We start from the raw sequence: 15536 nt of genomic DNA, 5'->3' as shown, positions 1-15536 counted from the left end.
TTGACCTCTGTGGAAGACAATGTTATCTTCTGTGTTTATGCAGTCTCTGAACCACCTAAGTACATAAATAAATTTCCTGGGAAAGAGGAACAGCAGGGTAAGATGTATGCTTCTAGAGAAGAGGCAAAACTACTTGTCTTGTGTTAATCCAGGTAAAGGATAGACTCAATACTGTAGGAGGGTAGGGAATTATCAGTTTTTAACTTCTGGAAGACCATACTTTTTGTCAGAAGTTATTCCATCAAAACTATACCAGGGGGCTAGTCACCAAGACAGGGCTTTACTCTCTCTTTTGTCACTTGAATGAAGTCAGCTGACTTAAAGGGTCATGAGGGCAGCTCAGAAAGCAGCGCAGAGAGAATGAGTTGACAGAGCTTGGGACAGAACAGACTTTTTGAAAGTGCCAACAAAGGAGCCTGTTGAAACATTGAGCTGGGAGGCATTCGGGTCAGAGTTACCAAAGTCCCACCATTGAGTAGCAGTTGAGAGGGCAACCAAGCCATCTAAAAAGATTCTGCACGGCTAGGTGGAAGGCTTTGGCTTGTGTAGAGCCAGCTGATGAAGTTGTAAATTGAGGCTTTATCTTTTTGAGCAAGTGCCTTGAAACAGCCCCCACTTACCTGTGTCCAATGACCAGTCAAGGCCCTTTTGGACCAAAATTCCACCTCATGAGGCTTCAGCCTCGCTTTTGTGACTCCATCATCTCAGATCTCTCTCTTACACATACACCTCTTTCATACTCACTGCACTTTTCTTCTGCTTCAGCACTTTATCTCAGGCACCTTTCTGTTTTTTACCCCGCTTTTGCCTTCTTTTTAGTATCTCTTTTGCATCGGTCTCTGGTTTCTTCACCCCACTTTCAATCTTCTTTTTAGCATTCTTTCACATCTTTCTCTAGTTTCCTCACTCATCATTCTGCCTTCTTTTACGCACCTTTTAGCATCCTTCTCTGTTTTTTTACCCTGCTATCTGCCATTTCTAGCACTTTTTTTAGTGCCTTTGTCTGATTGTTTTTGCCTCTTTCTTGATCCCTCTGCCCCCTTTAGTGCCATCTCCCCCCTCCCCGCTCCTTTCCTGCGTCTTGCATTGTCCTTTGGCGATCAGATAACCCCACCCACCACTCCTGTCCCAAGACCTATTTAATGGCAGTTGCTGGTGCGCCGAAGGCAAGCCCATATTTGCCTGTCCATGCATGGACCACACCCAGTGCCATGAACCCTGCCCTGATGGCCCCCGCAGTGATCGCTCGAACAGGGATGCCCCTTCTTACACTGTGCACACCATGGTAGAAGCCCTTCACCTGCACCCACTACCAGATCAGATGCAGCAGCCCACCCAACACAAGCACCAGCAATATCACCAACACTTCCACATAACCCAATACCACGGCCGCACCCCAACTCTCATTCATACGCATGCTACTCAACACACGGTCCCTCAAAAAACATGCAACCGAAATGTGGTACCTGCTGAGCAACAACGGCCAAACCTCAACTTATACACGGAAATCTGACTCACCTCCACATTGGCACCTGACATTGCCACAGCAATCCAGGGGGCCTACAAGAGCGCCCTACAGGACCACTACCGCAAGCCAGGAGGACGACTCACAGTCGTCCAGAAAGTATCCATCAAGTGCCCAATAGCCACAGAAAAGCACCACCCCCTTCCTGGAACATCTGCACTTGAAACTGCAAATCACCCTTAATGCCACCACTGTCTACTGACCATCCAGAACACAAGCCTCATTCTCCGTCCTCATCACTGACTTTATAGTACCACTCAACATTGACTCCAGAGCGTTCATATTCCTCGGTGACATTAACTTCTAGTTAGAAGACAAAACAAAGCCATGCTCCACTGTACTCCTCCAAAGCCAAACGCCACTGGACTAACACAGCTAGTCACAGAACAAACTCATAATGCAAGGCACACTCCCTCTTTTCTCCACCAGTGACAGGATCAAGTACATCTCCACTTCACCACTTATATGGACTGACAACTCCAGAAGCCACCTCCAAATCAATAAACTTAAAGCCAGCTCACCCACAGGTGTCACCCTGCCCAGCTGAAGCTGGGGTATAATCTCAGAAGCAGAATGGCTCAACATTCACACAACGGACAAAACCTAAACCCACGAGAACCTCAACAAAGCGATTACCTACTTCAACAACTGGATCAAGAACTGTGCAGAGTCCCTCAAACCCAAAAAGCAAAGTAGAATCAACAAGCAGCCCAACTGGTACACAGAGGACGTATAAGACTCCAAACGACAGTGCAAACACCTAGAAAAAAATGAAGAGCCAGCCACAAACTAGCGATAGAACCACCTTCTAAGTCACACTCAGATGCTACCTCTGGTAACTGAGCAACACCAAGAAAACCGCCCTAGCTGAATGCATCGAAGGGAGCTCTAACAGTAGCAAGGAGATTGTGGTGAATCCTAGTTTGTTTTAACTGGATACAGGAGTTAGCTTAGCCTTTGGCTTTCAGACTTGTGCCCCCGTCACCTGGTGACTTTTACCCTACTTAGCTTGCTCTGTTTTAGCACATTTATTTAATTAAATCTTTTAAGATGGCTGCCTTGTTTTTAGTTAGACCCATGTTTTAGTTTTACGTTATCAGTGCCACCACGCTAAGGCGTCAATATCAAGCGACAAAGATAAACAAACTGTAAGTGTTCACATTAGTTACTTTCCCTCTTCACGCTTTCGAGGGAATTGTTTATATAAATTACCGTCCCAAGCATGTCCTGTTATCTATTGTTTGGGAACAGACCTATGTCAGGAGTACAAGCAGATCTGTATAAATACTCCTCACTTAAACAAATATTCAGAGGGATTCCGACCAGCTGCTATCGATGATGCACGTCTCCTTGACGCTGACCCAGTCTTTGACTCCCTACGGAGTCTGAGTTAGAAATCTCATTTCAAGGTAACAAGGGTTGGGGGCTCTTTTCATGGACATGGCACTGGCAGATTAGGTTTAACCCACCTATCTCTCTTTTAGATTAGGTTCTCATTATAGGGGTATTAGGACATGTATCATATCTCATGTCCCTTCATGTCATTGCAAGATGGTGGGGGTCTTTGTATTAATGACTCTTGTCTTTAGCATTCTGTTTCTTGCACTGTTCATTATCCTAATTATTGCAGCTCATACAATTTATCGCAGATTCCAGTTTTGCTAAATACAACCTATTGAAACTTTACTGCATCTTCTTCATTGCCTGTCTTTGATTGACACAGTGTTTATGTGAGAAAGGGGTAATCTCCGTTTAACCACAACACTCCCTGAGATGTCACACTCTTGAGTTCATGCGTAAAGGCTGACACAAATCATCTTTTACTGTTTGGGTTTCTGGTGAGGTGCTGCTTGTGAGTCGGGAGTGTTGGGACGACAGTTGTAACTTGTTGTAGGACTGGCAGAGTCGCTTACAAACATAAGTACCGTCAACCTTAAACCAGCAGTCTTGCCTAGAGCAAGAGTCAAACTACGAAATGGCGCCACCAATGATGGTGTTTAGGGACTAATTTACGGATACCATGATTATCACTGTCTCACATACAGCAGGTGCCCTAAGTACCATTACACGGAGATGTCCATAGCCTTCTTGGGGAAGATCCTCCTCAGCTGAACAGGGAGTACGTAATTAGGCTGCAGGTTGTTAGAGCTCGAACTCTTACAAGGACTTTGCTCCCCATTTGGTGTTCCCTCTATTTTACCCATTTCACAACATGGCTGACGCCATAGAAATTCCTGAGAATGCTTGACAAGCACTAACTCTACACCTAGTAGCACTAGGCTTAAGAGAAGAGGGCGGGGATGTTACATTCATAGTGGAAGCTTACCAAACAGTAACATTTTATTCCTGGGTTCACTGTCCTAAGAAAGACAACACTACTTTCACAATCCATACATACAGAATTGCAAATGTACCAATATGGTACCAAGCATACCAGTATCATGAAATACTGTTCACTTACCAGAAGCATCAAAAAGGTGCCCTACAAAACATGTAATACAACCCGTGAGATTAGATCCCTTAGGTAATGAAGGACCAACGTGGCCTATGTTTGACAAAAAAAAAACACCTCACCCTGGTATACAAAACATGAATGCAGCAGACCTGCGAAACCTATATCTTGAACTAGTAACACTATACAGACGACTTGTTAAGTTCGTAATGTGAGTTTTGAACACTACACCAGCACCTGCTGCATATCAATTGGCTACTGGGATTAATCCACAATCAGTACATACTATAATGGGTAAGTCTCCTCAGTCATATTCAGTAATATCAAAGGGGAAGCTGTAGCACTGGCTATACGCCAGCGCCTCAGAGAGATTCCACATCTGGACTATACTAGTATAGGACAGGATAGGTTGGGAGCCAAGCCGAAGAAGCTTCAAATACAGAGTACCACCCCTAAAGGAAGGTACTAAACCGGCACAAGAGGTATGCGATACAAAATTCACACAGCACAGCACTAATTAATAACATAGTGCACAAAAATATACAAAACATTGGAGATTTCCAACGGTTTCTTCTGCCAGAACTTAGCACCTGAAAGTCGGGACCTGAGTGCATTTTCATTTGGCTCACAAAAACGCTTTTGCCTTTTACCCCAAGGCTAAAGGAACAGCCCAGGGCTGTTCTCAGCCCATGTAATATCAATATTACATGAAATCGATTCTAAGGTGTTGTCCTACGTGGATAACATCTATCTCACAGATGCCGACCTCAACATTCATCTTGCCAGGGTTGATCGGATCATCTTAGGATTCGCAGCCCTTGGCTACAAATTACATTTTCGAAAAAGTAAAATAGCATTTCTCAGCATACTGTTCCTGGGATACGAGCGATCAAATGAGGGAAAGAGCCTTGCCCCGCACTTTCTAGAGAAATGTGCACCACTTCACCCACCTAAAACTCTGAAGAAACTACAGTCTTTACTTGGTTTCAACTTTGGAAGAACATTCATTCCAGACTAAGCACAATGTAGTAAGCCACTTTATGACTTAATATGTCCTGATTTTTCTAGCAGACACTGGACAGTTGAACACACACACATCCTTCGGGATTTGCAACAGGACATGCTAGAAGCAAAACACTTGCACACACGTGACAACAAGACAAATTTGGTCATCAGAATAATTGCTGGTACCATTGGGTTTACTTGTGTCACCTTTAATGAGGGTAACACAGTCCCCATAGCATACAATTCTCATTTATATTCTAATGCAGAACAACGTTTTGCACCCACTGAAAAAATTCTAACTGCAGTTCAGATGGCTGTCATTAAGGACAGGCGATTTGCCCAAGGGAAACGCATCACTGTCGTTACCCCGGTGTCAGCCTTAGGGGCCATCACCAAAGCATGCGCTCCTAACGCTAAAGCATTACATCCACACTGGATTCAGTGGGCAACCTCCCCGACTGCCACCGATGTTGACTACCTCTTTGATCCAAAACTTCAGACACAAGAATTTCTCCAATACGAACAGGAGTACTCCACTCCTCTAGATATTTTGCCACTTGATCGATACCATACTGTCATTTACACTGATGGTTCAGCGCAACCAGCTGTAAGTACCAAAGATCAATATTCAGCCCCTTGCGCAGCAGTGAGTGTAGTGATGGAGTGTTCCACCCTCACAATACCTACATGCACACCCTCGGGGACTGCACAGCTCAGCTGGCTGAACTCAAAGCCCTCACTCTAGCGCTAGAAAACACAGAGCCAGGACTGCTGAGTTTAATTGTCTGTGACTCATACTACTGCGTCCAGTCCTACAATGATTACCTCAATCATTGAAAGCTGAACGGGTTTAGATACTCCAAAGGGAACACCATAAAACACAAAACGTTGTGGGGGAGGGTGGCTGATCTCAAGGGTAAGCTACTGCTGCAGTGACTCGTTTCCAGACGAGATAGGATAATGAAATTCTGACTGCCGTGAAAGCTTCGGATGAAGGCAAGTCTGTTCCAAAAGCGTACCCTAAAAAATATTCTTACCACATCAGAGTGCAGAATGTTGTTTACGCAACAACTCCTGGGGTTGGAGATCGAGCGACCCCCCCCAACTAAGACCAGAGATTAGATTTAATAAAAGCAGCGCATGAGGGTGTCGCTTCTGCTCATGCTGCTATTACGGCCACAGTAACACTCTTAAAGAAACACTTCTGGTGACCAGGTCTATACAAACAGACAAAACAATACATCCTTTGTTGTGACATTTGCCAGCAAATCAAGGGCTCCAACATCAAACATCCACCGCAGACATCCGTCTTAGTGTGTGTACCTGGACCACTGCAGTCCTCTACAACCTGATTGTGCATACAAATACATCTTACTAACTGTAGATTGTTGTTCAAGGTTCCTGTGGGTATGGCGGTTATAAAAGACTTGCTGGTCTTTATCGGTATATATGCGGTTGCAGCAATCCATTCCAATCTTCCAGATCATCAAGGAATTCACCACATCCTTAGCCTCTGTCAAGAGCATTACTTCCACTCTCTATCCAACGTCCTCCATAGGAAAATCGCAAACACCAACAACAACTTTACACACAAATCATACACCAGAAATCTCACCCCCAAGATGCCATCACCTCCAAAATAGCAACCTGAATTAATGGAAAACTCTCACCAGAGAGGATATGCAGACCATTTACTCAAGGTCCCCAAACAGATCCATGCCCCCACCACATCTACAACCTTGGAGCACAGCCAATCAGCACCGCACTGACCCACATCCCAACACCCCTATCACATCCACCACATTCCCAGAACAATGGAAGCATGCAGGGGTCAACACCCTCCTACAGAAGGCATCAGCCAGCCCGAACAAATTGAACAACTTCAGCCCGATCTCCCTGCTGCCTCACTCAGCGAAACTGATAGAGAAGGCCATCAACATCCAACTCACAAACCACCTTGAACTGCACCACTTACAGGTCAACAGTCAGATTTCAGGAAAAAAGCACAGCATGAAAACAGCCCTCATCATAGCCACCAACGACATCATGGACCGAGGAGAAACAACATCCCCCACCTTCCATTTCCTCTCCACAGTATTCAATACAGTCAACCACAGTGCACTCATCAGAAGGTTACACGAGATAGGAATCCAAGGATTTAGAGTCAGCTGGATCTGCTCCATCCTCACACGAAGCACCCAAAAAAGTCAGGCTCTCTCCCTTCACATGGGAGATAAGGAACCTGATCTGCTGAGTCCCCCAGGGATCGTGCTGCAGCCACACCCTGTTGAACATCTACATGTCACTACTCCCCAACATCATCCAATCCCAAGGCATCACCATCATATCCTATGCCAACGACACACAACTCATCCTCTCCCTGATGGAAAAGACAACCACCACCAGAACCAACTTCACCAACTGCATGACCTTGGTAGCTGAATGGATGAGAACTAACTACCTGAAGCTCAACACTGACAACACCAAAGTACTTGTCATCGGAAACAAAGATCTCCCCATGGGACGACACCTGGTGGCCAACAGAGCTAGGATCAGCACCAACACCCACTGACTATGTCAGAAATCTCATAATGAGCCTGGCCAACAAACTCAACATGACAGCACAAGTCAACAAAGTGAGTGCTGTCTGCTTCCACATCCTACGAAAAATCTTTGGCAACTAGCTCTATGCTGGAATCGACAAGCAAATCCTAAACACATTTCAAACCATACAGAACACCTCTCCAAGACTCATACTCAACCTCCCTCACCACCTCATCTCATAGAGTTCCACATCTACCCAGCCACAACCACAGCTAATTGAAACTCTTCACAACACCAGATCAGCATATGTAAACAACCGCATACAATTTCACCAGCCAATCAGACACCTCAGTCTCACTTTCACACACACTGCATCCACAAAAGTAGATCAGAAACTCACTTGTTCTCCTAAATCACACTGAAAGCATGAAACAACCTCACATAACGCATCAGAGACTACTAACTTCTTGAGTTCCAAAAGAAGCAGAAGTATTGGCTCCTTGATAACTCCGCAGAAACCACACACCCACACACCTGCTCAAGCACCTGGAAGCCCTCATAGGTGATTAGTGCACTCTACAAATCGCTATATCACAATTTTCTTTCCATGTCAGAAGAGGCTTCAATGATAAGGAAGAGCCCAGCAGCGAGGTTGACAATATGACTTCTAATGTTCAAGGGAGTAGGACCTTTTCCTTGAGGAAGAATATAGTTTCGCCCTCCTATGCCATTTTTTGTTAGAAGATCTTTTTGAGAAATCACTATTTCTTTAGGGATTACATGAAGCAGAAGGGGGATGCCTTTCTGTATCCTTGCTGGAGTGGGACAAAAGTAGTTTGGTCAGTGGGTATTTGGAAATACAAACGTGCTGATGTCCAAATTCTCCTCTAAGACATGCTGCTACTGCAATTAAATGTGCAAGAATACAGAGGCAGCTTAATTCTAAAGCCATCTCGGGCCTCTTTAATTCATTTACAGCCACTCCCTGTCCCTTCAGCTCATTCTTGCAGCCTTCTGCTTTCTCTCTTTGTGACACTTTCTCATTTTTCTCTTCCTCCATCTTTCCCCATTAGTATCTTCTGCTTGCAGTAATTGCCTAATGCAGAAAAATACATACTGGCCACCCCAAAATAAGTGTTGCGCCCTTCACCGGAAACCATTGGCTCAAATTAAGCACCGAGTTTGGCCTCCTGACTCCCCAGTGCTCTCAGTGTGAGTTATTTAAAAAAAATAATAATAATAAATAAATAAAAAAAAAGGAGTTGCAGGACTTTGGGTTGTGCTCAGATCCAAGACATTTGCAGATGTCATGTGGGTCAGATGAGGATGTCTGTAACACGGTTTAAACTCTAAAATCTCAGGAGACATTTGACAAAATTACTGTTGGAAAACTGAGGAATTTTGGCAGTGCACTAAGAAGAGCTCCAGATTCACGTAAATGAGACACGGAACAAGAAATGACACCTGCATGCTGATATACTCCAATCTCGTCACGTCCGAGGAGGGATGAGCCTGAAAAGTATATCCTGGTGACAATGGAAGGCTGTTACTTGGCAAAAGGTTTCCATACCAAGTGTGGCACCTGGAGGAGGGAGATTTTTGACATACGCCACATTATGACATTGGCGGGTTGGTTAAAGCCAACTCGCCAATGTACCACTCCGACTGCCATGGTGGTAGCAGCTGCCGGGCTGGAGATAAGAATCTCCAGCCCGGCAGCTGCTATTGTCCCACATCAGGCATTTTGACCCCGCCTACCGCCATGGTTTTCGAGGCGCTTGTAAAGCCACGAAAACCATGGCGGTAGGCCCTATCAGTGACAGGGAATTCCTTCCCTGTCACTGATAGGATTGCCCCCTCCCCCCCCAACATAAATGCACACAAAAAACATTACACATACATTTGCATTCACGCGCACACACACACTCATGCACACACCCCCAAACACACACACAACACCTCCCAACCCCCTCCCCTGTCGGAAACTCGACTTACCTGAATCCAGGGGGTCTTCCGGCAGGGGACAGGATGGGGCGCTGCTACCACCAGCAGCGCCTGCCAGCAGAACACCGCCAGGCCGTATTATTTTTCATAATAAGGCTGGCGGTGGTCTACTGGCGTGACGCTGCTGGTGGTAGCAGCTCCACCTTAACGACATCCGCCAGCATGGCCACAGCCGGATTTCCACCCTTCTTGTGGCGGAAATCCAGCTGTGGTCATAATTTGGTGGGTGGCTTTTAGCCACGGCAATGGTCTTTTGGCGGCCATCGCAGCGGCGGTAGGCGGTACTTACCGCCAATGTCATAATGTAGGCCTAAGTATCTACAGGAGCGCAAATTGTCCAAAAATCTGGGGCTTATTTCCTGCTGGTTTTAAAGCTTGGTGCAATCATCTCCCATCAGTCTTACTTTACAAATCAATGCAATCCTTCTTCAAGTGACCTAACTTCTAGTTCCAGTTGGCTATGTCTTTCTACTTTGCAATTTCACCTTTCACCTGCCTTCACCCAAGTCATCTTCACATTGCCATTGCAGGTCGCTTTAGCCTTGTAGTAGGACTTTGCCAAGCCTACCTGTACAACCACCTCCATCATGCATAACATGCTAATCTGTAGAGTAGTATATTTCACATACAAGGGAAGCCTATTGGCACTATTGATAGTTAACAAAGGTATTTTGTCACTCTACTTTATTGTATTCATTTTAACAACCTCAAAAGGATGGAAGGCTGAGGGCACCCAGCTTTATATAAATATGTAACAATGGGGTAAAACATAGATCCTTGGAGTGGATGCATTAATTAGTCCAATGACCCATCAGATTGGCCGATCTTGTGTTCATCACAAGACCACAGGTAAGAATGGGACTTTGAATGGGGTTGCTTTAAAGTCCTGCACAAAGCAGTCTAGGAACATACTGTTGTCCCCTGTATCCTCATCTTGAGGGGATGCATGAGTGTCCCAAATGTAGTGTCTGCTCAGCGCTCCACGGAGGAACGGCCATCTTAAAGCTCAGTTTGGCATAGGAAGCCTGGCCCTCATGAGATGAAACAGAAAGCTACAAGTTGGTGAACTTAAAAAGAAACTACATACAGATTCTTATAGAACATGCTAAGAGATGTGCGTGCACGAACCTGGGAAATGGTCTACAGAATAGGTGGAGAAATGTAGCAATAACACAACACATGTGGCAATAAAAAATACAAGATTATTTGTTCAAAATCTTTGTGTGTTGTTACAGTACGTGCTCCTGTTTCATGGGGGTATTGGAATTTAAAGGAAAATGACTACTTCCAAATGCATTTGTACAATTTATGGATGAAGCTTTCCAGATAGCTTAAAAAATTACAATCAATTTAAGTTTAGGATATTTAGGCTAGACTCCACAAACAGGAGAACACACACAAAATATTGGAATGTTGCCCTTATCTTTAATCCAACAGGTGTGGTCAAACAAGGCACTTAGGGGGAAAAGGAGCACTGCATGTCAACGATTTAAGATGAGTCATGCAACAAGAAGGAATGAAGAAAAACTACTTACAGCATTCACAGAAGCCAATGCTAGAACAAAACTGAAATAATCACTATTGTACAAATCCCGATTTTTCATGAATTTAAGATTCTCATCTCTCACCATCTGAAAAACAGAAGAAATGTGTTTTGTTAAATGCTAGCATAAAATAAATAACATTTTCAAAAACATATACAACTGTTTGCTAGTAACTATGTAGGCTAATTTCAATGAAGATGGCAAAATTAACAGTAAGAAATCAGAGCAACTCAAAGTCTACATTTAACAAAAAAAAAAAAAAAAGGTTTTGTAATATAATCATATCAAGCAAAATATGGGACCTACAGAGAAAAAAATCAACAAGAGACATAAGGTTACCAAATCAACATATGAGCAGTAGTATGATCTTGCGTACAGGGATAAAAAAAAAAAAATCACCAGATGCAGCTAGTGCACCTCAATACGAATGAAAAGCACATTATGATCAGCAACTAATTACAATGCAGAGATATGACTTTGAGAAGTCATAAGCAGCCCTTGGGTGCTTGAAAAGGAAGAGAAAATAAAATGAAATAGTTACCTTTGGTAATGCTCTTTCTAGTGAATACTCTAACTGCAGAATCCTCACCTTGTGAGTAACTCCAGGCCGGATCCGGCAACATTTCTCAGGAATTCCCTCGTGCATCAGTAAGTGATGTGCGGCTCAGCAATTGGTCTGTCCTGCCCTGGAGGCAACACTGGTGTTCCTACATAAATCCCACCTCCACACACTGTCAGTTTCTTTCTGGTCTTTGACCTCGCTGTTGGACGCAGAACCATTGATAATTCGGTTTTGCCAGTGCACTGATATCTCTATTAGACTCTTATTAACGGGAATGGGAAGAGGATGGGTCGGTGAGGAATCTGTAGTTAGATAGAGGATCCACAAGAAAGAATGTTACTGAAGGTAAGTAACTTTTTCTTATGATGGATACTTCCAACCAGAGATTCCTCACCTTGTAAATAGACATCCAGTGGTACCTCCCCAGGTGGAGTATGGGTCTATGGAATGATTTAGACCAAGAAATCATGCGGGATAGACAGGGCAAAATGCACGTCCCACCAGACCAGGCTATTCAGGCAGCAGTGTTTTGTGACCGTGTGAACAGACATCCACATAGCTTCCAGGCACAGGTCCAAGCTGGCAAACTAAAGGGCCACTGCATTGGAAGCATGACTTTGCTCTGGTGGAATGCAAAGAACTTCTGGAGGCTATTTCTTGGCCAGTTCATAACACATCTTTAATGCACACGACAACCTATATGGAGATGGTTCTCTTAGGCACAGCTTTACCCTTTTTCGCCCAAATGAAATCACAAGGAGCCAATCGCCCACCCTTTGCATGTTGGGGCGGTCAATGTAGAACTTCAGGGCTCAAAGCGATGGAGTCTTTTTTCCTCTTTAGATGGATGAGATAAAGAAAGCTGGCAGTGAGAGACTGAAGTATGTGGAAGGGTCTGACGACCTTTGGTTGGAATGCTGCTTTTGTCCTGCTTATCTGGTATGAAGGTGGTTTAGGCCAGCTGGACAGATGACGCTTGCAGCTCACTAACGCAACAAGTTGACGTGGTTGCTATGAGGAAGATGGTCTTTTGCGTAATAGTGTGAACTGTGGTGCATTGGTTCAAACAGGGCACACAAGTTAAGTGAGAACCAAATTAAGGTGCCAGTGAGGTTATCACAAAAGAGAGTATTTGAATCAGCACTTTCAAATAATGTGTCACAACAGATGATTGAAACAATGATGGCTGATCAGAAGACGAAAAAGCGGACGAGAGGGCCAATATGTAACCCTAACTATCGCCACAGCAAGCATTGCTAGGCCAACGAAAGACAAAATAACAGTATGTCAAGTTACCTGTGCCTGTAATGACTGGATCAATATGTGCATGAACCCCTGTAGGAGTACTTCATCAAGTATTGTGTAGTGCCAAGATGGCGTATACATAACCAAGAGCTCTGGGTCTGACCCTCTAAATATCCCTTACCATCCATGCTTGTGACCCCCTGGGACACAAACCACTACCTACATTTTTGCCCTCCTTCCAGGGGCCCATACAAGCGGTTGGTTCTGCAGATGGGGCCTGACAACTGCTCTCGCCCGCTGCAGCATATACTGAGCTGGGCCGCACTGGTTAAGACAGCTCTTCGGGTGGTGCTCCGGAGAGAGGCTGCTGGAGCCAACAAAGTCCCAGAGAAGCACTGTTCTGCCGGAGCCCAGGAGTACTTGATTCAGCTCAGCAGGACTGTCCTCTGGCCTTCTGCAGGGTTCGCACGTGACGTCCGCTCTGCCTGCGCATCAGACAACGACGTCGAGGACAGCACCAGGACCGCTGTGAAGACCGCCAGCGTGTGGCACTGCAAGGACTTTCTGCCCCAAGCCATCAGTGGTGACTGTGTCTGCTTGGCAATGCTTCGGGGGGTGGCTGTGGGGAGAACAGTGCCCCTGTGACTGCTCGGGCCTCTGAAGAAGCGGACACTTCGATCTAGCCCTATTGGTCTGCCATTAACTTTACGACTGAGGTTGCATGCTTTGAGGCCCCTCTCCCTCCTCAAACACTGTCTCAGGACAGGGCGAAGGATTCTGAATATGTAGGAAGCTGGCACTATATAGTGCATTAAAATGAAGTACACTGTGCAGAGAGTCCAGTGGATCCCAGACTGGTTTTGCAGAGGCAAAAGCAGTAGGACTAATGCTGTATTTGTGGTAGTGTGGGTGAGCAGTTAGGCTTATCAGAGGATAGTGCTAAGCATATGTTGTACTCACAGGGGCAATAAATGAGACACACTCAAATAATACATCTGAGACCAATTTAGAAAAATAATTATTTTTATGTTCCAAACCCAAAAACTTTGTAATCAGGTAAGTAGACTTTTAAGCAAATACTTTGTAGTTTCAGAAAAAGAGACAGTGCAATTTTCAGAGTTCTCTCACTGTTATCCTATAGAGGAAAAGCAATATTCAGCAAACACAGGATTAACGACGACTTACAAAGCCAATCTCAGGGTGGTAAAGTAAGTACTGGGCACTGATCAGACCCACACCAACAGGTCACACCGGGCAGCACTGGGGCAGCCGGGTGCAGAGGTGCAGTAAGGTGTCGTAAGGCACTGGGTGCCTAATGGGTTCCTATTGGAGTTTGACCCCGTGACAAACAGACTGCAGGCTCTGTCTAGGAAGCCAGTCGGGGTCAACAACCCGGTAGGTAGTAGACTTGGGGTGCTCTGGCACCTTTGGTCCTCTTCTCCTGTGCCCAGGGGCAATGGATGCAGGGGTGTCTTTAGGCGGTGGGTTTTCACTTCGGGGAGCACTCACGGTCAGGGGGTCCTGTGTGTTGAGACTGCAGGAGTCGTGGGGGAGTCCATCAGGGATGGTCCCAGGGTGGACTCGAGCTCTTAGGAGCCAAGGGACGCTTTTGGCACCGATGACCCAGCTCAGCTGTGGTCAGGAGTCACGCGTACAGTGGTTGCTGGAGATGTCAGATGTTCTGTCACCACAAGCCTGTAGGAGAGGGGGGCCTGTGTGCAGAGGCTGCAGGTGCCCTAGGTAAATCCAAGATGAGTGAGACCACACTGGACTCAGTCTCTGGGCAGCTGGGGACCCCATTGGCATCATGGACTGTGGACGCTGGGTGCAGTGGTAACTTCTGGTGTCAGTTTTCCGGGTTCCAGCATCTGCAGAGTCCTTTCCTTGGAGTTTCTTGGGGCAGGGCAAGTCCAGTGCCCACGGGAGACTTGAGTCTTTATTGAAGGCTGGATGAGTTGGCTTCTTCTGCAGGATACTTCAAGGTCAGCAGCCAGGGCGCAGGGGCTGGCTCCAGTTAAGCTGCTTCCTCGTTTCATGTTATGCGGGAGCAGCTCTTCTTTGTCCGGGTCTTATTAGGTCGCGAAGTCTGAGTTCAAGTGTGCCACCTAAATACTCAATTTAGGGGTGTTACAGGGAATGCCAGGAGGTAGGCAATGGGTTGACCACAAGGGTGACTACACCCTTATGACCACTTCTGCTGGAAAGTGGGCTTAACTCTAACCCTAGTGGCCTAATTCCTTCCAAAAAAGTTGGAGGAATTTAAAAAGTAGTGTCCACTGCAGCTCCTCCACATTAGGGGTGGGATTGGCATGACATGAGCACTCCTCCTAATTTAACCAATTTTCCCATCTGTGCTGTCGACAAAAGTGAGTTCAGGACAGGGGGGTTGGTCATCTCCGCCATATGGAGAGGCCTGTGTGGCATTACTAAGGTGGCAAAGCCTTTGAAGCGCCCCACCGTAGAATGTCCATCATGCCTGGGAGAGGAGGTCACATCTCTGCCAGGAGCAGGCCTTTGTCTCAGGCCCTCCAGAGCACTGGCTCTCACCTTGGGGGGCCAGAAATGTGTCTGTGGTGGCTGAACTGGTCAGGACCAGTCAGTCAGCACACTAGTAGCTGGTAGGTTTTCAGGGGACACCGCTAAGATGCCCTCTGT

The 15536-nt window shown here is 45.8% G+C and overlaps 1 protein-coding gene across 2 annotated transcripts in view; it reads right to left on the bottom strand.

Annotated features, from left to right (window-relative positions):
• USP24 (ubiquitin specific peptidase 24) overlaps positions 1–15536 on the bottom strand; it is a 1409949-nt gene that overhangs the window by 386781 nt on the left and 1007632 nt on the right. For both annotated transcript variants that reach the window (XM_069232604.1, XM_069232603.1), the window contains exon 52: positions 11066–11161. In XM_069232604.1, coding sequence (XP_069088705.1) covers positions 11066–11161 — 96 coding nt within the window. The remainder of the gene's footprint in view (positions 1–11065; positions 11162–15536) is intronic.

Source organism: Pleurodeles waltl, chromosome 4_2, assembly GCF_031143425.1.
Source record: "Pleurodeles waltl isolate 20211129_DDA chromosome 4_2, aPleWal1.hap1.20221129, whole genome shotgun sequence".
Lineage (NCBI taxonomy): Eukaryota > Metazoa > Chordata > Amphibia > Caudata > Salamandridae > Pleurodeles > Pleurodeles waltl.
This window is presented reverse-complemented; position numbering and strand designations above follow the sequence as displayed.